Source organism: Talpa occidentalis, unplaced genomic scaffold (genome assembly GCF_014898055.3).
Source record: "Talpa occidentalis isolate TD23 unplaced genomic scaffold, MPIMG_talOcc4v2.1 talOcc4.6, whole genome shotgun sequence".
In the NCBI taxonomy this organism is placed as follows: domain Eukaryota; kingdom Metazoa; phylum Chordata; class Mammalia; order Eulipotyphla; family Talpidae; genus Talpa; species Talpa occidentalis.
Window position 1 is genome coordinate 40293560 of NW_023604972.1, and position 27151 is coordinate 40320710.

The 27151-nt window shown below is 33.5% G+C and overlaps 2 protein-coding genes and 1 pseudogene across 10 annotated transcripts in view; 1 reads left to right on the top strand and 2 right to left on the bottom strand.

The window, feature by feature from the left end:
- Positions 1-27151, bottom strand: part of CSN2 (casein beta) — a 308148-nt gene that overhangs the window by 16519 nt on the left and 264478 nt on the right. For 7 of the 9 annotated variants that reach the window (XM_054687858.1, XM_054687859.1, XM_054687856.1 and 4 more), the window contains 2 exons: positions 9725-9820; positions 8851-8967 (listed from right to left, as the gene is read on the bottom strand). The gene's annotated coding sequence lies outside the window, so the exon portion shown is untranslated. The remainder of the gene's footprint in view (positions 1-8850; positions 8968-9724; positions 9821-27151) is intronic. The other 2 variants (XM_054687860.1, XM_037529298.2) reach the window with 1 other exon arrangement.
- PRR27 (proline rich 27) lies at positions 12273-24004 on the top strand. The gene is made up of 7 exons (XM_037529736.1): positions 12273-12482; positions 17176-17237; positions 18343-18366; positions 20063-20086; positions 20974-21468; positions 22672-22720; positions 23929-24004. The coding sequence occupies exons 2-6, from the start codon at positions 17187-17189 to the stop codon at positions 22681-22683; spliced, it is 606 nt and encodes a 201-aa protein (XP_037385633.1). The 5' UTR covers positions 12273-12482; positions 17176-17186; the 3' UTR covers positions 22684-22720; positions 23929-24004.
- On the bottom strand, positions 14136-14711 carry LOC119260317 (ribulose-phosphate 3-epimerase-like; annotated as a pseudogene).

A 27151-nucleotide genomic window follows, 5' to 3' on the forward strand; every position in this document is an offset into this window, starting at 1 on the left:
TGTCCAGAGGAAAGACGCCATTGTAGTTTCACACTTAATCTCTAAAAAAATCTTTAGAGTCAGATCAAAGGGTCTGGAATTTATTAAAATACTTATTGATATATACATATATACACATACATACAGCACACATGTAGTATGTAAGTCATATACATATCATATACAGGATATATGCATATATCCTACTTACCATGTAGGATTGTATGTGTTAAATTATATACAACAGCTTGCATTGTGTCTGATCATAGACATAAAGCAATCTATCAGGATCATAGATTTGAGTGCCCAACATCAAGAGAATTAAAGCTCAGTTATACCTGAATCCAAAGACTAGAATTTTTCTTGTAAACATAAAAGTGAGACACTTACTTTATAGTTCAAAATACATCACTTTTACTTCTTCCTTAATTAAACATACTGTTGTGGTTTTTTTGTTCACATAGACATTGCTCTGAAGGCCTTAATTGGATAATTTATTTATAAATTACACATATTTATAAATAATCTATAGTTTTCCACATTTATATTTATATGTAATATTTACTATAAATGTAGACACAGTTAAATAAATTTTATGTGTCTAAACTATTCCTTTGTTCGGTAAATTTGCCATTAATAACTTGACTACTTAAATAAAGTTCTGAGTCATTTAGTTGTGCTAAGATCTGCTTTGACCCATGAAGAAGATTCAAAATTGTAGTAAATATAGATAATTTTCTTTTTCTCTAGGAGAAAATCAACCAATTTTATCAGCAGTTGAACTTCCTCCAATTTCTCCAGGCTCTTTATCAAAACCAGATTGCTATGAGCCAGTGGGATCAAATTAAGACAAGTGTCTACCCCTTCATTACCTCTCTGGTGAGTGCTACTCATTTGTCATTGTATAGTTTTGTTTTGTATTTTGTTTTTTGGTGAGGGATGGGTTCAGGCTGAAAATATGCAAAATAACTAGACAAATTGCTCTTACAAATTTTAACTTTCTTAGAAAGTAGAACATCAGGAATAAAATCTTGTAGTCCAGAAATTAAATCACAAACAATGTAGTCCAAATACAGTAACAAATAACAATAACAACAATAGTGACAAGTAGTTTCATTGAAATTTATGGAAAAGTCCTACTTGTTTGCTCATGTATCATTTTGTTTAGTTCCTCAAACAAGTCTACTTCATAAGGAAGTATAATGCACTATCTTTGTGTGTGGGGGGGGGAGCACAACAAAGAAATGGGGGGGTTTTGCTCATTTATTTATAATTTTTTATTAAGGAAACTGGTTTACAATATGGCATATGATTTAGAATATATAGGTTTCCCTCTCTTCAGTCGTGTATTACCAAACCACACCCACTAGCAAGGCACCCATAGTCTTCTATCGTATTCTGTGGTGCCCTGTCCTCCCTTTCCTCTCCTTCACCCCACCCCCAATCCGATAGTTTCAATCTCACAGCTGGAGTTGTAGAGTTTGTTTTTGGGTTGGTGTTATCTGACAGTTTTGTTTCTCTATGTTCTATATATAGGTGAAACCATCTGAGTTTTTTTTCTCCTTCTCACTTATTTTAGCCAAACTCCCTCCATTGCTATCCATGTTGTTGCTAATGGCAAGATTTTATCATTTTTTTTTTTTTTATACCTGAGCAGTATCCCATTGTATATACACTACATCTAAATTCAGTGACCTGTCCTTGGGTACTCAGGTTGCTTCCATAACTTCACTGCTGCAATGAATTCCTATTTTTAGGCATGCACATATTCCTTCAAATTAGTGGGTTTTTTGTATTGTTCAGGCAGGTACCTAGGATAGAACTGCCAGATCATATGCTAGAGGTATTTTTAATATTTTTGAGAAACCTCTACACTGTTTTCCATAGGAGTGGGCCAGTCTACATTCTCACCACTCATATACAAGCTTCCCTTTTTCTCCATATCCTTGCCAACACTTGTTTCTGGTCTTTTTGATACGAGCTATTCTCTTGAGTGTGAGATGGCCTTTCATTGTACTTTGATTTATATTTCCCTGATAAGTGATTAGTAGTTTTTCATGTATTTTATTGTCTATTTCTATTATCTTCATTAAATAAGCAGATAGTAATGTAAGAAAATGTAAAGATGTGAAGTAATTTGCCCAAATTCCAAGAACTTTTTTCCATTTTGCCTCATAAAATAGACTTATTTTGAGGAATATTTTTATATGAGAGATAAATAAGAAAAGTTCTGTTTTGATCAGTTCAGAAAATTAAAACTTTTATTTTTTATATTCACACAGAACAAACAAAAACTCTCTACCAGGGAGGTAAGGCAGTTTACTTACCAAGGATTTTACAATACTCGGGTAGCTAGCAGGATTCTATATATTGTATGAGAAAGTCTTTATTCTGTTTTTTCAGAGAAATAAATCTAGATCTATAGAATATGGGGGAGTCAGAACTCCTTATTTCAAAGAAAACTTTTGAGATGGTGGAACAATAATGTACTAATACTGCAAGGATACGAAAATTATATTTGTGCTGGTAGAATCCACAAATTTTGTTAAATATATCCTTTTAAAAAATTCATTATTTAATATTGTTATATCTCAAACCTGGTATGACTCTTACATTTTGAAAACAAGGGGAGAGGAATCCTCTATATCATTCTGGAAATAGGGACGCTAGCTCATTCAGGTTTATACAAAACATTGTGTGTTGTCCAGGACTTCCTGGTGGCCTAAGGGTTAATTAAGTCTCAGCACTATCAACACTACAGCCTGAGTTAGATCTCTGACCAGGGAACTAACCTACATATGGCACTGCAGACCTTTCCTGTCTTACCCACTGCTCCCCTTAGCAGTGTATTTCAGTAAATTCACCTGTTCTGCTCCCCACTCTGACTCTGGTGAATCCTTTCACTACCCCCTGCTGGGACCTCTGGCCTACACCCCAGTTCTCCTTCATAAAAAAATGAAACAAAACAAAACAAAAAAAACAACAATATTGTCCAAGGTCTTCCTGCATATCACAGTTGACAAAAGATATTTCATGTCACAGAATAACCTAGTTTTATTCTTGCTTATCCATCTCTGAGACAAAATAAAAGTACAAAAAAAGAAAAGTAATAATTTCAGTGTTATAAATAAGATTAAAGTTTATCATTTCTATTTTTTTAAGGAATCTAACATCTTCTCTCAGGAAGTAAGTCAAAACCACTTACATTAAATAAATTTAAGAAATTAGTTTTTTATGTCTAGTTTTGTTATGGCTATATAATAAATATTTTTTTAATAAATGTAAGCTCAAAAAATGGTTATGCATTCAGGTAAGATAAAATTTATTTATTAGTTCATTGATGATATATATCATTCATCAATCAATCATTTAAGCAATGAATGAATGGAGAAAGCACTATACCATTTACATAATTCTACATCTAGTAAATATGACAATGATGAAAAGAATAAATTAAATTTCAGTTTTCTTTATAACAATGGGATTTTCCATACATATTCAAGAGGAAGTTATATATAACCAATACAATAAGAAAATTATATGTCTAATTCATTTTTCTATTTCTTTAAGAAAAAGTCCCAAAAAGCTGATGACATAGTAAGGCATTGCTTCTATATGAACTTATATTTAATTCATATTTTCAAAATCTATCAATAACATATTAATGTTATATTTATACATACAGATACCCTATCTGAAATGTCCTCCTTTTAATAAAGTAATATTTTAAAGTACTTAAAAATAACACTATCTTTTAACTTTTGTTTCAAGCTTTTTCTTTAAAAGGAAAAAAAAAAGAACAAAACGTCCACAATCATCCTTTATCCTTCCTCTATGCTTGCTCTCATTCCCTACCCTCTGCACACCTGGTAATCTCATTTCAGTTTTAAATGTCCACTAGTTTCTTTTTATTTTGTTTAGTCCATTTGTCTGTTTAATTTCTTTATGTTATATATATCAGTGAAACCATCCAATAGTTGTCTTTTTTTCTTTCTTACTATTTAGTTTCACATAGTCCACTGGAGTTCTTTCCATTTTGCTTAAATGGCAAAATTTTGTCTTCCCTTATAGTAAAGTAGTATGCAACTGTGTATATAGACCACATCTTCTATTCCCAGTTATCTATCAGTGGACACTTAGGTTGCTTCCATATCTTAGCTTTTATAAATAACGCTTCAATAACATTTTGGTACATATTCCATTCTTTTATATGATGATAGATTGCTAGATCAAATGGTAGTACCATTTTTAGCTTTTTTGAGATAGATCCATACCACTTTCCAAAATGACTACACCAGTTTACATTTCAACCAATGTTATATAAGGGTTCCTCTTTCTCCACATTCTCCTCACTAACACTTGTTAACAGTCTTTTTGGTGTAGGCATTCTCAGAAATATGAAATGATACCTCACTGTGGTTCATATTGTCTCTCATTCAGTAGGCTTTTAGTCGGCTGAAATATATATATATATATATATATATATATATATATATATATAGCTTTGCAAAAGTGTTTTAAATTAATGTTTTCCCAATAGTTATTTTTACTTTCATTTCCTTTGGCATTGGGGTACAGTCTCCAAAGACATGTCTAACATTGATGTTAGGAAACATGTCACATTTTCCTCTATGTATTTTACATTAAGATATTACATCCAGGTCTTTAATCCTCTTATAATTTATTTTTAATTCTATTTGATGTACTTGTAAACGGGGTTGTTTTATTATTTTCTGACCCATTATTTTCATATAGCAATGCAACCGATTTTTGTGTAACATATCTCTTTACTATACTTATTTATTGTTTCCAGTAGTTCTTTTGGTGGGGTCTTTAAGGTTATCTATATATTAGCATATTGTTTGCAAATAATGATAATTTTATTTCTTTTTCAATGTGGATTCCTTTTATTTCTTGCTGTTGTCCATTTTTTTGGGTTGTCACTCATTATTCCAATTAAACCCCCCACTTAAGCAAGACACTTTCCTGAAACATATTTTTATATGGGTTCTATTACTTCTCTCACTTTTAAAAATTCAGATTTTTACTATTTTTTTTGAATTGGAAATGTGATGGCAATCTTCTTTTTCATGTGTCATACTAAAGCCTTGCTTGTAGAATGAGAAAGATCTTTAATTTCATAAACATTATGCATAAAACCACAGACTTGTTTATTGAGAAATACTCTGTTTTCCTCTGTTATTTTAAGGAAAATAGGTATTGCTTTTTTTTTAACAGCCACATCAAAATATCCAATGGAAACAAAGAAACATATGCAGATTCAAAATGATTTTAAATGTCTGATATGAACTACCTGCATAGTCAAGACTAGCTGTTCTTCCCCAAGCTTTTTGATGATTCATAGCTGAAGTCTCATTCATTTTGAAATATGTTTTTAATTAACCACTGCCAACTCAGAATCTCGTTTATAGCCTTCACTATAGCTTCACCCTGAATCTCATATTGTTGATGGGGTTGGCACTGAACCATCATAGGTACAAGGACGCTTACTATAGGAGAAAAGCCAAGTGAGTGAGCACTATTGGAAAGGATTCTGGAAGAAGGTGAATCATGGATTGTAGTTCAGTCTTGGGGCCTGAGGCACAGTTCCTCCTCAGTGCCTTAGAAAGGATGCTTTACCTTTCCTCTGAATCTCAAACTGTGAGGACCTCTGAGTTTAAAAAAAAAAAAAACTGGATAAGGAAAAAGACTAATTATAATAAAGTAAAAATCAAAATCAACAAGCAACTATAAACCAGAGACACACTACAGGGTGGGGAGGAGGGAGTAGGATCAAAACAAGGAGGGGGTGGGAATTGTATGGGGACTATAACCAAGATGAAAACGCATACATTGTGCAAAAATGAAAAATGATATTAAATATATAAAATAAAAATAATAATAATAAATTATATATTATAAAAAAAGCAAAAGATTGAGGGAAAAAAACTAAAAACATGTCATTCCTATAAAGGTTTCTCTCTCTCTCTCTCTCTCTCTCTCCAACCCCTTCCATCCTGCCTTGCTCCCTCTCTCTCCCCTCCATGGCAAATTTTATATGATATGAACAATGTAAATAAATAAAAAATTTGCAACAGTATATATTCCTATCAGGTACCAGTAGGCTGACACAGTGAATGCTCTGATACTGAGTATTTAAATTTGTTATAATAATCTGTAAAGTAACTCTTTGTTTCTTTACAACAGTGATTAGACCCTGATTATTAAAATAATTATTTTAATACCTGAATTACTAAAATAATTATTTTCTTAGTAATTATTAGATACAGATTGCCTCTATAATGATGGACACAAAACTACTGGTGGGCTATCCAACAAAAGTTAATTTTTGTTTTTTTCCCCTAAGGAATCAACTGAAGTATTCACTGACGTAAGTAATTTTCATTCATACAAAATTAATTATTATCCCATAATATTTTATTTTATATTTACCAAGTTTACTTTTGTTTACAGAAAACTGAAGTGACTGAAGAACAAAAGAATAACCTTGAAATTCTGGTAACTTTTTCATATATACCCTTAATATCTCACAACCAGATTTTAATTGGTTACTACTAAACTGCAATCCTCTCGACAAGGAAACTGTTAAATAAATTTTAATTTGTACAAAAGTCTTCCTTGTACTTAGTTAAAACTTTACAAAAACATTCTTTCATTGTACCAATTATATCATTGCCATGTATATACCCAATAATAATCCCCTGGTTATCCCCAAAACCCATTGGTTTTTCATTTTGTAAAAGCACAAAATTACCCTGAAAGTAAATGCAACTGTGTTTATTTCCACTTTTAATCCCTAAAATCATATGAACAGATTCATGAAGATAGTAGTTCAAAATAAGAACACAGAGGAGGGGAATGATTATGCAATATGCTCTTTTTATATTTCTTCAATTATTCTACAAGGTAACAGGTATTAACAATTGACTCAGTGGCACAGATCCTATTAAAATAAACTACACATTTTATATGACTAAGAACCAGAGTTTTTCATATCAGAAGTGGAAAAGAAACTACAATCAATTTATCAATTTAGACACTTTATCAATTTAGAAATGATTTTGTATTCTTAGCATACCATTTTTGTTGTTGTTTGGTTGTTTTGTTTTGCTTTTACTTAAGGCTTTTGACCTTGGGGTCTAAATTAACCAAAGAATTTTCTCAGTTTTATAATTCATTCTATCATTGTAAACTTACCTTTGGTTAGATGTCTTTGGTATCGTTTAGAATTTATCCAATAAAGTTTTAGTTGATTTGGTCATTTCCAGGTGTGAATTAACACATAGGATATTGTAATAATTACCTGTAATTTTTTTCCAGAATAAAATCAAGCAATATTATGAGAAGTTCATCTTGCCTACATATTTCAAGACTGTTAGCCAGTATCAGGCCCCTGTGAACCCATGGAATCACATTAAGCCAAATCCTTACCAATTTGTTCCTACTATGGTGAGTATTCCCTTTATTTATTTATTTATTTATTTATTTATTTATTTATTTATTTATTTATTTATTTATAAAGATTCATCTATTTATGCATACAAGATCTGGGGCACAGGCCAGAGGTGTGCGGGGTGAGAGGATTCACCAGAGACAGAGTGGGGAACAGAACAGGCAGATCTACCGAAGTACACTGCTGAGGAGAGCAGTGGGCGAGTCAGGAGAGGTCTGCTGCACCGTATAGGTTGCGCCCCCGCTGGCTGGGAATCGAACTCGTGCTGCAGTAGCTGTGGACTGCTTCATAGGTTGCATCTTAACCCTTGTGCCACTAGGGAGGGCCCCCCTTTTTATTTTTGATTTAAAAAATTACAGCTGTCTTTTGTGGTTAAAAATAGACTGAAATAATGTAGAAAAAATATTGTAACAAATTGTCCAATATAAGTTGACATAGAATTAAATAAAAATGTTTGGCTAGAAATTAAATCAGTGCAAATAGAGTTACAACAAACCAAATAATTGTAATGATTAATTTCATTTACAATGGTTTTAAATTTCTTAAGTGTTTCCTTATAACATTAAGTTAATTCCTATAGACATTCTTAGACATAGATCAGGATAGAGAATATCACTTCCATTTCACAAAAGTATCTGTAGGTCAATTTTCTATTTAATACTTCTCCTTAATTTCATTAAAATACTGTCTCAGAAAAGTTTTTTTAATGAGGAATAAGTGAGAGAGCAAGAAACTGAACCTAGAGAACTGAAAATTTAACATAAATATGGGATGAGGGATCAGAAGTCCAGACATAAAAAAGCTTTTGATGTGGGGGAATATTCTTCATTTCTCAGGATATTTTAAAAATATGATTTAGTTTTTTAGACATACATGTAACATTTAAAGATATCTTTCCCATTATTAGAGAAAATGAGAATTTAGCTATTTGCGGTTTGAAATATAAGAGGCCTAAAGAATGTTCCAATTGTTAATATTCATTTTGTTTGCTATTGCAAACACTGAGTTAAAATATATCATTTCTCTTCCAAAGAACTACTTTTAAGATTCTTGCATGACCTCCCTTCTTTGACTTTATTTGGTAAGTACCTTTAGAACTAGAATTTAAGCAGTAATTTAAGTGGGATTTTTATGTGAAGAGTGAAACCTTAATGTTGTTAAGTAGTGTAACTTCAACTTTAAATCACATTTTGGTTTGTGAAATATTTTAAATTTTGTTTAAACCTTTTGATTCATAAATATAAGTTATTTGTATAATTGTGCATGCATGAATGCTTTATACATATTTTAGAAATAAATTATAATCAATTTTTTCTATAGCTATTGATACAATTTGGCCAGAAGCAATGGCTCTGGGTGGAAATTGTCACGAGCATATTGTTCACAGAGATGCTTACCTGTCACATCTGAGTTGAATTGAGATAGTCACTCTGCATGTTGGTTTGGGGGAAGATATGTGATTTCAGAGGGCTTCATACACAAGTCATTTTTAAACAAATTCATTGTAGCATGTTCTGTGGAGAAAAAAAATTACTACTTTTCTACTTTTTCATTTATTTTTTAATCATATTTTTTTTAAGATTTCTTTTATTTACTTATGCATACAAGAACTGGGGTGTAGGCCAGAGGTGTGTGGGGTGAGAGGATTCACCAGAGACACAGTGGGGAGCAGAACAGGCGGATCTACTGAAATACACTGCTGAGGGGAGCAACAGGCAAGACAAAAGAATGTTTGTCTTGGCATAGCAGATCTATGCCATGTGGGTTAGCTCCCCTGCTGGGGATGGAACTCATGCTGCAGTGGCTAGCAGTGGCTGGCAGTAGCTGGCGATAGCTTGATAGCTCTGAGACTTTAGCCCCTGCGTCACCAGGGAGGCCCTAAACTAATATGATTAGTTGAATTATTATTGGTTTACACTGCTGTCTCCATAATAGAAGAGTACAATTTGTCCCTTTAGGCATTGTTACCATAGTTGTGCCCATCACCAAAGAACCCATAGTTCACCACCATAGACCCTTGTGTCCCCCCTTCTTTGTTCTCATACCTCCCTTCCTCGTTCCCTTCCCTTCTGGTTGGCCCATTCCAGTGGTAGGTTTCAAGAATTAGTTTTCTAACTAACTCTTCGTTTGAGACCCTTTATTTTTTGTTTCTATATTCCACATGTAAGTGACACCATCTGTTATCTGTCATTGACATTTTTATCATAGCTTCAAAGTGATAGAAATCAAAGGAAAATAATGCACAGCAATGTTGCTTTTCTTTGTAGTCACCTTTTATTTTTCTTATATTGTCCTTGCAATACATAGATTATTTCCTATATTGGAATTCTGCTCACTCAATATATATTCTTGCTCCACTTATATATCCTGCAACAGGAACAAGTAGGTTTCAGTGAGATGAGTACAAACAGTAATAACAATAATTACCTGACGCCTTACAAAAGTGCTATTCACCTTTCTAAACCCTTTATATTCACTAAATAACAGAATAATGAGATAGTTAATATGGTATAATAACAGAATAATGAGATAATTAATATGATAGCCAATTTAAGATATGGAAGTTAGAGAGCCCGAGAATTTAAATAAATTATTCATGATCACTTGCAAAAATGAAAAAACTAAGAATATAACACAGGTTCCCAGCTAAGGGGCTCAAACACTCACTATGAATACTAAATTGCACCCTAAGTCCAGCAAGGGGATTTTTTGAGAGAATATTTTACCTTGAGGTACACTGTCACAAACTTAATTAGCTTTGTCAAGTCATGTTGGCCCTTTTACTAGTGGGAAGGATCAGATAACTTGGTAAAATAATCTTATGTTCGAAAAATAATAAAAATACAATTGTATTTTATAAATTACAATTTTCCATTAACTGCCATTTTTTATATATTCATTCTATAATTTTAAAAAGCTTATCATGTATCCCATAATGTAAAGGCCTGAGACAGAAATAATATACTGAATTTACCCACATTGAACTCTGTCCTAAACAAGTATACAGAAATGGGAATACAATGTGCTAAAAACTAAGCTGGAGGCATGAGAAGGATACAGAAGTACAAAAAGATCAAGTGGCACATCAAGTTAAGACCTTTAGATAATAAAAATGTTTTAGATAAACAGAATAAACAAAGCAATGGTAGAGAAAATATATACAGCAAAAGGGATTGAATAAACAGAACAATTATAAAAGAAAAAGAAACCATAAGATATATAATAAATTTTGAAAATTTTAATAAATTTAAACTTATTTATTAAAATATCACCCCCACAGTCATTTTGTATAATAAAATTCCTTCGCTAAAATATAGATTTCAATGAAATGAAAAATTTTGAAATATAAGAAATGAACACATAAAAGTTACTTCATAATTGCCTGAAAATGTAAATAATCACTGAATGAATAATGTGAATATTACTTTTGAATATTGGTAGAAGAACACAGCCATTAACTTTCACACATTTATTAATTAATTTGCTCAACAGTTACTAAAACATTGCATGTGCTTAGGTATCAAGTTGGACACTAAAAAATATTCACTAATAATAGTTATAAACAATAACATTCTGCCCAACTAGGATGGATTAGTGTATGTGTTTATTATATAAACTTATAATTTTGGAATATGTCAGAAAGATAATATAATATTGTCTTCTAATTTTTAGGTTTGACTGGAATATCTTCTACATTTTCTCATCTACCATATTACTACTACCAGTTTGTTTGGACTGATCTAAAAAGGCAGAATTATTTAACTGAAAGAAGACTGCAGAATGTTTCTTGAATTGTTTATACTCTTCCTGTTAGTTCATATTGAATATGCTGGGTCTGTATTGTGGTTTCAAACAAACTGGGCTTATGATTATTTATTTTCAACACTCTTTCTGAATTATATAAACACATTTCTTTTCTCCCAAAAATAAAATTTCAAATGCATTCTTTAATGTGTAATCATCTTTTCTTTCTGGTCCAGTAAGCTACTGATCGTAATGTAAACATTCCTTTAACAATTAACTTTAAATGAGGCTGGTAACAAAAATAACTGTGCAGTTTTTCTAGGCACTTCAATTTTTATTTCTCATTACTATGAAATCAGGGATTCAAGGGTAACTTTGAACACTAGAAATTACATTCCTTAATCACAGCTGAATTCTAACTATTCAGCCATCATTGCATCATCTGATTTATCCATGTTCATAATTTGTAACAAAATTAACCGCAAATCTTCACCAGATCCCTCAATCTTTGTCTCACTTAAAATTGTCACACTAAAGTAGGAAGACAAATATGAGTTCATAAAACTTCCAACCACCCCCTCGATTCATTAACAGTATCAAAAAGGAAGAAACAGCATAAGCACACAAGTGGGTACATAATTAACTGCCTTTTAAGGGAAAACACCAAAGGAGTGAATATGCCCAGAAGGGAGAGATGAACCAGGAAAGTTAAAGGAAAAGAGATCAGAGAGGAAGGGGTACAAATGAAGATTATTGTGCTTAGAAATTTGTGCTAAGCATTTGATTGTGAGGGAAGACATTGAAGGGGTTTTCACAGGGGGAGTGACATTATTTGATATGTCTTTGGTCAAAGATTTGAAAATTGGAGATTTTTTTACTTCATAAAATACTCCAATCCTTTAACACTTCTATTATATTTCATTCTACACTATCCCTGACAGCCTCACTTTCATTTCTTATTCAGGCTGAACACTGGAAGGTTTTTCAAAAGGAGGTAATATATGACATATGTTTTTAAATGGCCAGAACATGTAAAAACTAAGAGAATCTTTCTTTGTCATTGTAGAACATTCCATGCCTTAACACTCTGACTATATTCCATTCTCTGTATTCCCTAGCCTTACTTTCTTTCTTAACACAGTCCAGACTTCATCCTTGATTATTTATATTATCTTGACAGTCCAAGTGACACTTCTTCCCTGCACTTAGTGCTACCTGGAAAACACCCAACCATGAACTAGGGTTTGATCTTCGCTGCCACTTCATACAAGCAGTGACTCGAAAAGTAAGTTTGTTTTCTAAGTTGGTGGTAACTAAAGACTGTTTATCAAACGCGTTCTTGTTGACATTAGAGTGTCTCAATTCTCCTGAAGCTTCCAACTAACCTCATTAGAAAACAATTTCCCTTTCTACTTTATAGACAATATTGAGTCCATCCAACTGAAATCATCCATTTCCCATGAAGACACTTCATTAACTGGATCTAAACCTAAACATAACTTTCTCTCCTTCCAGTCTCAAAAGATATAGTGAACTTCCTCTAACTTAAAATAGTTTTTTTGTTTCTTTTGAAAATTTCCTTTGTAAAGTGTATCCCTCTTAAGGATGTTTCTTATGGCAAAAGTGGTAATGATCATTATAATGTCTAAAATTGACTGGGTGGTTTTGTGCAGGCTGTTTCAATTAAATTTACAACTAATAATATTATTTTATTATTAATAACTACTAATTTCGATCTTGATGATGAGTAAAATATACAGACAAAGAATAAGCTGTCCCCAGGGGCAGCTTCAGATTTACTTCCTGGTAACTCTTATAATTCTCTTTTTAAAATTATTTTTAGGTATTTTGCACTTTTTTCCTCTTTTTTCACCTACCCAAGCATTCTTTTCTAGGTCTCTAACCTCAACCACATCTTTTCTAACTGTATATATTTTTCCTATGTGATCTTATCTTCTTTAATTATTTTAGTTGTCACAAAAAACCAGTAGATAAAAATCACCTTTTAATCTCTAGAATTAACTCTAAATTGCCACCCCCTGAATCTAGACAGGTATAGCCAATTATCTCCTAAATAACTTCACATATTTTTTGGATAATAATGCTAATTTACTTCATAACAAAATAGGTAACATTAAATTAAGGACTTCTCATAAAAACCCATGGAGAAAAGATAGTGAATCATATTGCCAGATCAAGACAGCATCTGAAGCTATTACTTTCTATTCTAGAAACAGGTATGCTTTTTTTCTTATCAAGATGTTCCTTTTTGAAAAGTCCCTTCCCATTTACATTGCCACATAATTATACAATCAAAACTGACATGAAGCAGGGAAAATGTAAGGATTCTTTCATTTTGGAACAAAGTCAAGAACCAATAGAAAATTCTTAGAAGTGCAAAAAAATAAACATTTTTTATAGTAGCTAATATGCCTCCAGTAGCCATGAAAAAAAACATTTCTGCATATAATCTTAATATAGCCATATTTTCACTCTTTTTCACATTTTAAAAGGAGAGGTTTATTAGGAAAGGGAGAAAGAAAAAGAGATGCACCTGTATAGCCATAGGCAGGCAGGAGAGCTGATGCCATATTTTTACTCTTTATAAAAATCAAGTATCCTGGTAAAAATTACATTTTATCACACCAATCTTTCAATTCCACCACTAAAATTTAGTTATACACATCAGTTTCTAACCTCTTGGAACATTGTGCAGAATATATTTTAGTCACTGGAATGAATAACTACTCAGAAAAGCAGCACTGCCTCAATTGTGATTATGATTTGGTAGTAATATTCTTTTTTCCAGTTGAAAGGTTTCATGAGGAACAACACTGGATTCCTCATGGTTTCATCAATCAAGAGGACTTTCTGAGTGACTTTCTGAGCAGCTTCTGAGCACACATAATCAGGCTGATCACAGATCTGAGGTCTTGATTCCTTATAGTTTCACTGCCAGACACAATCATGTTAGCTCTTGTCTCTGCACATCCACAGATAGTGCCAGGGACATACTCCACCATCCACCCCTACATCCAAAGATATAAACTGAGTCCTCAAATTAATCTTTGACATCTTATCTTCCATGAATTTCTGTTCTCCAGACCCATATTCCATTGCTAGAACCAAGACCATCTCTATCTGATTAGCCCACAGCACCAAAAATACTCAGCTGTAGTTCCTGGTTTGATGACAAGGCCAACCTTCATTCCATTCTCCCAGACGTCTTTAGTCAAAGCCCCTGGATCTCAGTGGTCTGGAGGTAAATGTATATTGACTGTCACCTGCTATAGCCATTGGTCTGGACGCCATAAAGTGCATATCAAAGAAAGCATCCTAGACTAGCTGCTTCTGGAGGTTTTCTATCACAGGATAACCAAAGGTGATGTTGGAAACAAAGTGCCCCATCCATTGCATCAAGGTGCAGATAACTGACCCCAGAGTCCAGAATCTAGAGGCACTTGGCCCCTAAACTACTGAGGATGAATGGGTCAAACTTGTAACCAGACACCATGGTGCTGGTTCCCAAGTGCCAAGATGTTGCCATTTTTAAAAGACTCTCTACTGGGTCACAGTTAGACAAACTTTAAAAAGGTTCCTATATATGTATGGCACATTTATTTTGTCTCCTGGTTTGGGGAGGTAAGTAATATAGGGTGTTGTATAAATCCCATCTGCCATACATCTGAATTGTCACTTCAGCACTACACCGAAGCTCTTTCTTTCCTGGTAGGATATGTTTCCACACATCCTAAAAGGTATCACAAAAACCAAAAGATACTTAAATTACCAGTGATTTTCTGTATCTGGGTAAAATCCACTTTCTAGACTTCAAAAGGACTTATGCACTAATCTTGAACCCAGTGACTCTAAAGTGTGTCAGTCTTACAGTTATTCTTGGTGCATATATGGCAACCTTGGGTGATCCATTGGGTCACCTTTAAATATGAGGGAATGGACTCTAGCAAGGCATCTCTCCCATAGATTCCCCCTGTAGATGTTTCAACACTGGGTCAACTAAGGATTCTAGGAAGAGTATCGTTCCATGTGAGTTCATTCTCCAAGTGAAACTGAGGTTGAAGTCTTTAAATCTCTATTTACAGAGTCTTTTCTGATCCCATTCAGTATATTTGAGAACAATTTTGAGAAGGTTAAGTGGCCCTGAAGACCAGAAAAAGCAGCCGTCCTAGCTGCACAGTCAGCTGCTCAACTCCCTCTGACAATTTCAGACCCATCCCTGTGGTGCTGAAAAAATGCATCACCACTAGGGCTTACCGTAAAGCTGCTGTTTTCAGCAAGACCGAGATCTCTAGTGGGTGTTTAATATCCTTCTTGCTGGCTATAAAGAAATCCCTTTCTTCCCATAGAGCACCATGCTCATGTAAAACCACAAAGAAATACTCTGTGTGTTTGTATTATTTGCCTTTTTTACCTTCAGAGAGCTTGAGGACTCAGGTCAGGGCTCTTTGGCCTTTTTTTTCTAACATCTCTACTGGGAGGACCTTGGCTTCTAAGGTGTCCTGAATCATCACTACTGCATATTCTCATATTCGTGGCCCTGTTTCATAAAACTGTTCCCATCCATGAACAGCAACCACTCTGGATCTAGCAGAGCATGGACAGACAGATCTAGTTGGCTAGCACATACTGTTTCAATAGTTTCTAGACAGTTATGGGTTAAGATTTCATCCTAAATCTCTGCATTGATGGGGAGAAAAATAGCTGAATTTAAAGAGCTAGTGACACATACTTGCACATTAGGGTTAGCTGGTAAAGCTTCTTTACACTTCCCCTTGTGCCCGGCAGTCTGTTCTAACAATGTCAAAACCTGGTGTGGCACATACACAGTGATGGGCGGACCTAAGTTAATTTATCTGCTTCATGCATGTTAGCAGTTGCAGCTAGAGCTGGCAAACATGGAGGCCATCCCTTCTGGTGTGGTCTAGTTGTTTGGCCAGGTATGTGATGGGCTGCATTTCTAATTCCAATAATTGGATTAGCACCTCCTGCCTCTCAAGAAGTACATAGCATCAGAAATGCTTTCTGTGGTCTGCCAGCCCTAAGGCTCATGCTGAGATCAGCTTTTCCTTTATGCAAATAAGGGCAGTACAGAAATCACATAGCAGGAATGAAATAGTAACAAAGGAGAAAGGCAGCTGGCTACAGGTGATCATTTGTGTGAAGTACTTTTAAGCTGCCTATTATTCAGAGTGTGCTGCACCTTCCAAAGCTAGAACCCAGAAGTTCAAAAACATTTTTTGTTGGAAAGGATTCAAGGAATTCTTAATGTCAAGTATCGGAGGAAAAAAATAAAAAGACCATGAACTGTGGAACCAAAACACTTCAGTTAAAAGTCCAATTTTGCATCTTACTGATTATGTGACCTTTTTTAAATTATTTACTTTCTGTGCTGTAGCACACTCATCTGTAAAGTGGTAAATAAAAATAGAACTCTTCTCAATGAATTAAGGATTAATTTTAAGGAAAAAAAGGATTGTTAAATCAAGGGTCTAAATATTTATGCCATAGCACTTGGTGGCAAGACCTTTAGGACTCAAAACTTTTCCAAGTAGTTTTGATACCAATCTCCCACTGAATCCATAAAAAGAAAAATCTCAATAAAACTCCCATAGAGTGGTTACTTTTAAGCAATACTATTTCCTGGTAGGCCCTCCAAGACAAATTAATTGCAAAACTTATCCCTAGGTAAATAAATGAGTTGATTTCCACTGAAAGAAATTTAGTTGGAAACTAATTAATTATTGAAGAATATCTGCCCCCCAAAAACGATAACTTTGGCATTAGTGTCATTCCTATTAATTCATACTGACAGTAGTTAAATAGCAGGACCAAATTTTCTGTTAAAGGTCCTCCCAGTCACACTAAAAAAGTTGTACATTCTTTAGTACCTCTCTAAAAGAAAAGCAATAACTTGTATATTTTTTGAAACAACCAATTAACCATACTAATGTTCACAGGGTCAATCAAAATGAAGCTTCTGATTTGGGTCTGCATCCTATGTGTCGCTTTTGCAAAGAGGGTGAGTAAATATATTTTTTTCAATTGTTGTTACAGTATAGCCTCAAATAATATAGACAGGGATTTGTGTTAACGTTATAAGGTATTAATAATGCTGAGCTAAGATTCATTGTTGCAAGACGAATTTCAAAAATCAGAATATTTAATAAAGTTGTGCTGTCTGAAAATGGATAAACAGCAAGGGAGAAAAATTAGTTAAGAAATTCTGGAGGGAGTTTAAATTATAGGGAGCCAGAATCATGTAAATAATCTTTCAACAGTTTATGTCTTCCAATTCTAGAAAGCTCGATTGGCTCCCTCTAGCGGTAAAGTCAATTGCTAGAGATATTTATATGGACTCACAAGGAATACTTGATATGGTAAAATAAATGACTTAATGATCTTCAATGTAGTGTAAATAGATGAGTCTCTAAGAAATAGCTGTTGGAAAATTCTTAATCTTAGTCAATGAGTATGCTAAATATCCTCATTCATAAAAAGAAAACAATTATGACACCTACCACATAGAATAGTATTAAAGATTAAATAAAGTGATTGTGTAAACTACCTAATAGAGTACCTAGGATAGAGTAGGAACTCTAATGTTACTTGATATTTTTAAAAATTACTGCTAATTATCATCTAGTGGAAATTTCAAGATATTATACCTTCTAATTATCTTTGTAAATTTATAAACTATATTGAAGCTTAATTGGAGAATGGGTGGATACATGATCCTTCTGAAACTGCCAAAAAGGAAGAGGTGACGACAAAATATTCACAGAGTAAGAAACCAAAGAAAGAATGTAAACCAGGGAGGTGACACACATTGAAAAACAAGATATATTAATAAGAGCTAAATAATCTCTCAGATGGTAAAGATTTATGTACATATGGAAAATTACAGATCAAAATCCAGCAAGTAAAACTTCCTGAAGTGATTCTCTAGGTCAAAAACATAAGGCTGATCATAATAAACAACATGTAATTTATATTTATCAGTGACTCATTTCAAAAAGAAATTAACTATACTAATGATAAGGCTGTACAAATTCTTTATAATTTATAAATATAGGTACATATGTTTTCAAATAAATAACCACATTGAAATATTTTTCCTTTTTTAGAAGCGGTTCCATGTCATTGATGAGGTAAAACCTTTTTTTAATTTATATGTAAATGTACTTGCTTTTACCTTAAAGAGTATTTTACATTTAAAGATTTTCTGGTTTTGTTTACATGGTAAATTTGTGACTAATTAATATATTAGTATTATTAACCTCTTTTTATGTGATAGAAAATATTTATGGATTATAAATATGTGTTAAAGATATTTACCATAAAGCCTTTAGTTCCTTTCAGTGAGCAGAGCATTTAATTAATGTACTTCCTTTGTAGTGTGACAAAATTTTTACTACACTCATGTTTCCTGCTCTTGCTGCTATAAAATTTTATGACAATGTTCCAAATTTACTTGAACAGGGATGAATCCAGAGAGATCTTGTCTGTATTACAAATTAAAGAAGAAGAAAGCATTGTTTGGGAACTACTACAAAAGGAATATGTCCCAAGGAGACAGATTTCTGTAGGGAAAGTACCCATAAATTATACCTATTGAGGAAAACAAAACAGTCATTGATTGACTGATACTAGATTTTCCTGATTTCTTTGTCATTTGCCCTCAAATTTTGGTGAAACTGTCAAAGAAAATTACACTTGTACCTCTCCACAAATGTGCAGTATATGAACATGACTATCTAGCAATGAAATGCCACGCGATAAGGTTTGGTTGTATACACTTTTTACCAAATACTATTACACATATGGTAGAAGAGTAGAAAAACCTTGAAAATAATTTAAAAATGAAAATAGTATAAACTACTATTTTTTTCCAAATTATGTTTATTGAGGCAGAGTAGGTTTGCAGCTTTCTGCTTTGGGGGTTTGCAGTATCTGCTTTGGGCTTTTAGATTTAAACCTCTACATATGTATATTTTCACAGCCAGACCACCACCAGAGCCCCACTATCCTCCACCAAATTCCCTTGGGCTCCTTCCCTCCCCCACGTCCACCTTGCTACCCTCTCCCTCTGGTTGTCTCAGTTTTACAGTCAGAGGTTGAGAAATTATTATTGGTTTGGTTTTCACCTACCCTTTGTTATGTTTTTAAATTGTATTTTTTATTGAGATAACACTGAGTTACCACACTTTCTATGATTTAGAGGTATTTTGTATTTCATATAAGAGTTAAGATTTTAATCATAAGCATCTAGGACTCTATGATCATGGTATAAATCATGGGCAGCTGTCTCTGAAAACTCTGGAACATGTATCAGTGGTATATCATGCATTATTCCTAAGGGTTCTTTGGCAATATGATACACAAGTAAACATTTTAACTCAGCAATTCAGGAAACCATTCTAAAATTGGAAATAATTATACTATCCAATGCTAAATTTTAATAAGGAAGTTTGAAACTGGGTGATGTAGCAACGCAGACAGCAGCAAAGAAGCTATGTCTGTTCTTTCCTAAAACTCTTATTCTGATATCTGGTGTATAAATTGAACATAATAGGCACCCATTTCATAATTTTAAAAGTAACTTCTTGAATATCCATCAAGGAAAAGTTCAAAATATACAGAAGATTAAAGGGAATACAAGCACCCTCTGTTGCCGATGTAAAGAATTTCAATTAGCGTGATATTCCTCCTTGTCACTCATAGCACAAACTACCTAATTCATGGTTCCTGTCAAAAGTCCTTTAATATTTATTTTGTTTAGGTTTTGAAAGATGTTTCCATGGTATAAAATTTAAAACTTGGATTTTTTGTTTTTCTTTGTTTTAGAAATTTTTCTCATCCACTGACGAGGTATAGTATATGCATATTTGTCTAGACTTTAAAATACTGAATGTGTTTTATATTACTGATTTTTTAAGTAATGTGAAATAATTGAGCATCATTATGTTTTTCCTTGAAAAACTGAGGAAGTAATTTAAAAATATATTCTTTTCTTGCTATGATGGGCTCATTTAAAAATTCATATGTAAGTACATTTATATAATCCAGTAAACTTTAATTCATACTGATATCCTGCCCTGGTTCATTGCCTGCTCATTAAATGAAATTTTATTATGTGAATAAAGCTTTATATCATAGAAAATTATTATTGATATTAAATGCAGTATTTTCCAATAATTAGTAACATTAGGCAATTATATCAATTAAAATTAAAAATACAAGTAATCTTCCACAATTATCTTTATTCCTTCTTAATAACAATTTAAGATGCATGGTCTTAAAGGAGTGGAAGATTGGATGGAGGGTAGTGAAGAGTTCAGAGGGACACCTAAAATTCACTTAAGTGAATGCCTCTGTGGACACTTTGAGACCAGGAAGCCACAAAGGGCATTGGGCTGTGCAGCAGGTGCAGAGAAGGAGGTGTGAAGTATCAATCCTATATGGTGCACATTATTTCCTTCTGTATTTGTGTCCTGTCTCAGGCCAGAGTATTCTGTCATTTATAACACTCTGATTCTCCTGAACTGAAAATATTCCCCCCTCAAGTCTGGTTTTATTCAGTTTCCTTAGAAATTTCAAAAATTATGGAAGTACTAATTTAGCCTTAAGAAAGACTAAATTGAAATTCATAAAAAATATAATTTCACTCATCACATATCATTGCAGTCATAACATGAGTAATATAAAGATAGGATGGACATAATCAACTTTATCTGACTTCTTTTCTTCCCCTTTAGGGTTACAAAGACCAGCGACAGCCACTGAACCCTTCTCTGAATATTCCTTATCCCATACGCAACAATGATTTCTCCTCTCCAGAGAAAAGTCACCATAATTACCCTGAGAATCCTAACTCTGACACAGGGGCACCCCCAAACTCCTGGATTCTCAATAATCCTGGAGCCAGTTTTTACAACATTCCTAATATTCCCATACCTACTTGGTCAGCCCCTCGTCCTACTCTTCCTGGGGCCTCCGCCGTTGTACCTTTCTCAAATATACCTGCAGGACTTTATGACACATCTAGTGTGTCTGCCCCAGTAGATTCTCACGGAGGTGTTCCTCTTGATGTCAAATTTACAACAGTTAAACACCCTGAAGACAAATTTATTCAGGAGGCTGCAGCTGATCCTGGTGAATTGGAGCCCACTACAGCCACACCTGCTAAAGAGGGGTCTGATGCAGCCAAACCTGCTGCCAGAGAACCTCAAATTTCTACTCCTTTTGACGAAGTAGGTTGCCTAAATCTACACTTAGTTGAAAATGGGAGAGTAGCCATTTTAGATCTTTGTATCTGTTCTAGTCTCTATTTCTCTCTATTCTCAGGTGCTCTGCTCTGTGAATTTCAGCCACCTTTATCTTCTTGGACTCCCAGTTGCAACTCCCTTCACAAAAGTGTAGAAACTCTGCAGGCAGTATGCTAGGACAACCATAGAGTTCATCTCCTTTGCTGCTTGTCTCGTAGGGCTCTCTGCCCTTCATAGCCTAATGTTCAGATCTTGAGAGTTGTTGCCTCCCATATTTTTTGTACATTTTAAAAATTTATTTCAGGCAAGTGGGTAAATCCAGTTTGTGTTACTCATCTTGTCTACAGTTCTCTAAACTTTTTAGTTTTTATTACTTTGGCTTCTTAGTATCATAATTTTCTGTCAAATTATTTTTTCATCAGATTATATTGTCAGTTGTCTAGTGGTTAGAATTCAGCATTCTGTAAACATTTTGAAAACAAAACATATTTAAGAAGTATTTAATCCCTGAGTTTTAGAAGATGTAGTAGAAGATAAAGCAACTGGGATACTTTATAAAAAGGAAAGTGGAACACCAGTCTACCAGGCATGGACTAAAAGAAATGGTTGTTTAAACTCATGAGTCAATACTTCCTGCTGTAGACTGTAACTAATCTGATATGCCTAATAGTTGTTACCCCAGATTATATGCTTTCTCCAATTGCTGTGCTTCTGATGGGGCTCGGGATCAAGTTAAATGATGGTTTGGAACTGTTCCAGAGAAGTGTAGTGAGCTAGGCTTATTCTACAATACTCCACATATTTGCATGTTTATTCAGTAGGTCTTTGAGAAAAAGTACTTTCCATTCATTAATATATTACCTGAAGTTCATGGCTAAATGAGGGTAGAAGAGAAATGTTAGAAAGTATGGAGAAAATAAATGGAGTTGATAAGAAGCTGTTTTGAAAACACTGCTAATTACCTTGCAGTTCATCCAGTAGCCAAAGCATTTTTAAGGACTTTCACTGAGAGGAGTTATTTGACCAAAAGCAAAATCTTGTGGCAATATAGAGTATTCTACATATGAGCTATGCAGAGGTCACTAGGACAGAGCTACTTAGAGACCAAGGTTATTCAGTAAAAATAGACATAATACAATGAAAAGAAATATGTGACTGTCATCAATGAAATATCTTTTTTTTTTTTAGGTAAACAAATGAAACTCTCTAAGGAAGAGATTACCATGCATTTGTTTCTGTAAGTCATATATATGTAATAGTGAGGTTTGAAAATACACACTAAATAGACTAAACTTCATCATCTGAAACTATCTTTGAATGTATTTTTACTACATAAAAGTGAGAAAGCATGATATGAAGAGTTACTAGTCGTCTGTGTCCCTGAATCTTTGAAATTGTTATGTAAAGAATGCAGCAATTTTTGGACATTTTTTCCTTAAATTGATTCAAATTGATCATGACTTGAATATTCTAAAATAAAAATGGTCAATATAGGGAAGAAACTTCCATATGAGGGAAAAAGGTGGAATTATGGATGTGAAGGAACTATTATTTAAGCTCTCACAGATCTTTCTGTATATTATTCATTCAGCCACTATCCTTACTCCACACTGAGAATCATTGCTTCAGAAAACAAACAATGTAGATTGGAATTTTCTAAATCCCCACCTTCTCCCACACAGTTTTGCCACCAGTTTCTCAATACACACTGTCCTACGATGAAGGGTACTGGTCAAAAAGTTCATTTTCCATCTAGTCATCTAAGCAAAGCATATGGTTACCCTCATCCATGTTCTCATTCTTTCATCCATTCCCAAAGTTTTCCTACTAAGAATTCCTACTAAGGTGATATTAGCAGCTAAAGTAAAAATGAAAGCCAAACAAGACTGCAGTTGGCAATGCCTGTTAATAGCACCTATTGCCAAGGAAACTGAAGTCTTCAATTTTTAGTTAAACCCTTATTATTGCTATAGTTTTCTGGTTTTCATTTATTTTGCTATTAAAATAGGATAAAAGGATATTGGTTAGAGAATTGAAGTTCAAGATAAATAATTATTTTTAGTAAGCATTTGTATTTTATTTCTTACTATATTAATTACTTAATTTACAACAGGGAAAGGAGAGAAAGCTAACTTTCTAGAAAAGTCTAGAGATAGAGAAGGAACTCTATTTCAAATTAATTATTCAGTATCAAGAGACAAGTTGCTCTGAACCTAATACCTGCACAAAAAATATCCTGTATAATATATACCTGTATGCAAATAAATCACATTTAGTTAGCATCACAATTTTTCAATGAATTGTTCAAGAGTGTATAATATCTATAAAAATATAGAAGAAAACAAGCTTGAGTCTCATAAATATATAATTTAATTGTAGTATGGTTTGTATGTGCAAGTAATTATGTAACTGTTATAAGAAACTAATGTAATTTTTCTTTTTCAGTTACTACTGCAGAAACCAGTGATCTCTACAACAATTTTCTAAAGACTTCCACTCTGTTTTATTAAAAAAAAGTTAATCTCACCATATTTGTTGATTTATAATATTTTTTCATTGTATTTACATTTGTTTTTATTTATATTTATACAGAAATGATGTTTGTGCTTTTTCCATTTCAAAAATCTAAAAAGCCACTTCCTAAGTTTACAAATAATTGTTAGATCTTTAAATATATGATAGTAATATTTGATTACTTTTTAATGAACACTGACACAACACAAATAGAATTTTTTTAAACTTTTGTTTCCAAATCTCTTAAAAGAAGGGGAGGTAACCATCATTCTGTGTCTCTGTACTCCCCTGCTCCCAAAATGTTTCATCTTATTTTTAAACATTTAATATTAACTTATATAGTACTGCTTGTTACTGTTCTAAGCTCATAATAACTATTAACTTAAATCCTTATAACCATCTGAATAAACAGTATTATTACCCTCATAATAAATATTAGAAATCTGAGTAACAGAAACGTTAAGTGATTTGCCAATTACATAGCTAGAAAAGTTTTAGAGGCAGGGTAAGAAAGCATAACAAACAAATGAAGTTAAAACTTTATTAGAATTTAGAAAATGACAAACTAATATGAGGTTAACTGTGGTCACTATATTAGTTTCTTCTGCTTATTGCAAAAAAAATTAACACAAAGTCTCAGCACTATCAAGCTATTGCCATCCACTGGGGTCCGAGTTCCATCCCCAGCCAGGGAGCTGACCCACATGGCACAGCAGACCTCTCCTGTCTCACCCGCTGCTCCCCTCAGCAATGTATTTCAGTGGATCTGCCTGTTCTGTTCCCCATGCTGTCTCTGGTGAAACCCCCCCACCTCTAGTCTACACTCCAGTTCTTGTATACATAAATAAAGTCTTTTTTAAAAAAAGTTTTGACAATAAAAGCCAATAAAATTGGAATAAATTCTATACTAAATTAAGAATTCTCTTGGAAACCTCCTCTAAGAATGAGAATTTACCACCCAGGTTGCAGTTGCTGAGTATAATACCCCACTCCATCTGGCTAAGATGTTCAGATTCAAATAAGAAATGATGAATTTTTTTTACTTAAAAAACCTTATAAGGAGAAGGAAATTTAACTTTTTTATATTAAAGGAAATTATAATACCTAAAGTGCAATATGTAGCAGCATAATTATATACTCATCAACAAACACTATCTTTCAAAATGTATTCGAAACAAATATTTAATGTATAAAATCTTTTCAGAATTTGTTTTTAAAGTTTCTAATTCTTTATTATAATATGAATTTTAAATTAATTTTAATAATTGGAAAGAATTTGTATCAATTACAGTGTATTTTTTATCACTGATTATGAGATAACCTTAATTACAGAATTTAAGAAATACTCAATTTGACCTCTTCATGAGCCATCTGAAAACAAGAACTTAAAAAAAACTGCCCAACTTTCATGTTACAAAGCACAGAAAACTGATTCTTATGTTTTCTTCATCTCAAGAAATTACCACAGGGCCTCCCCGGTGGCACAGCGGGTTGAGCACAGCGCTGTGAAGCTGTCCACAGCCTCTGCAGCGCAGGTTCTATCCCAGCCGGCTGGGGAGAAATCCACATGGTGAGGCAGACCTCTCCTGTCTCGCCCGCTGCTCCCCTCAGCAGTGCTTTCAATCCATCTGCCTATTCTGATCCTCACTCTGTCTTTTCTGATGAATCTTCTCGCCCTCCCATGCCTCTGGCCTGTATCCCAGCTCTTGTATAAATAAATAAAAAAAATTTAAAAAAATTACCACACAAAACTTGAAATCATCTTTGACCCATCCCTTTCATTTATAAACCACATTTAAACTGTCAGTATATGCTATCTGCTCTGCCTTTGTAATACATGCATAATCTAGCAAATTCTCACCATTTCCACTGTTGCTATGTGGGCAAAGCCATTATTATTTCTTACTTGCTTACTCAACAGCCTCCTAATCTTTACCTTTGCACACACCCTTTGACTGTTCATTACTTCTTTCAACCATAAGTCAGCTCATGTCACTTCCTGTTTCTCAAGAGCAGCATGATTTCCACTATCAGAATAAATGCCTAATCTTTACCCAAGTAACAGAGCTTCCTATTACCTCAACATTTATGTAAAGTGCCCCCCCTCCCCAACTACTAGTAGATGGCTATAACAGAACCTCAAAATTTCAGCACCTTAATAAATAATTATCTCTCAACTACACTACAGCTCAGTGGGGATTGAATGGCTTTGTTAAAGATCTCTCTTTCAAATAGTGAATCAAATTTTGAGATTCTTTCACTGTGCAGCTTTACCATCTCAAAACACTGTCCACCTAAGGTGATAGAGGATAAGAGAAGGGTAAAGAGTTTAAGGATAGAATTAGAAGGAATTATGCTCAGTGAAATAAACCAGAAGGAAAAAGAAAAATATCAGATGGTTTTACTTATAGCAGGAATATAGGGGAACCAAATAAGACATCGGTATAAAAAAATAGCAGTACAAAACACAACGAAGCAAAAACAGACAATTATAAATCAGAGACACACTGCAGGGGAGGAAGGAGAGGCATCAGAGGGAGGGTGGGAGGAGCACAGGGGACTGAGGTGATGGTGCATGGGTGCACTGGTGAAGGAAACTCTATGGGGACTACACCTGAGGGGGTGGGGGGAAGCAAATATTTAAAAATGAACAATGATGTAAAAAATTAAAAAAAATAATACAAAAAATAAACTGAAAAGCTAAAAAAAGGGTTTAAGGAAAGTTTAATAGTCAAAGTATTCAGCTTTTTTGCCCATCTTCCATTATTTAATATGCAGCCATTTGGCTCCAATGTAATAATAAGGGTAGCTGAGAAAAACCAGATTGATGACTATATAACCTGTAAATTTACCCCTCATCTGGTTAAAATACATCCATTCTACTCTTCTTTCCAAGCATAGAAATTGTCACTTACCAGCCCGGTAAGACAAAATTTAAGGCTTCAACTCTGTTGAAGTGACCATTACTTTAATATGGCTACCCTTTTTCCCAATAACTTAGCAGAGAAAACCTGTTATCTGTCCCATAAATATACCCAGCATAAAATAATAAAACAGACAAGAAAATCAAATACTCCCACTCTGAAACAGTCGTCACTATGCATAACAATTCTAAAATCTCATTGAACAGATATAAAGACAGATCAAGTAGGGA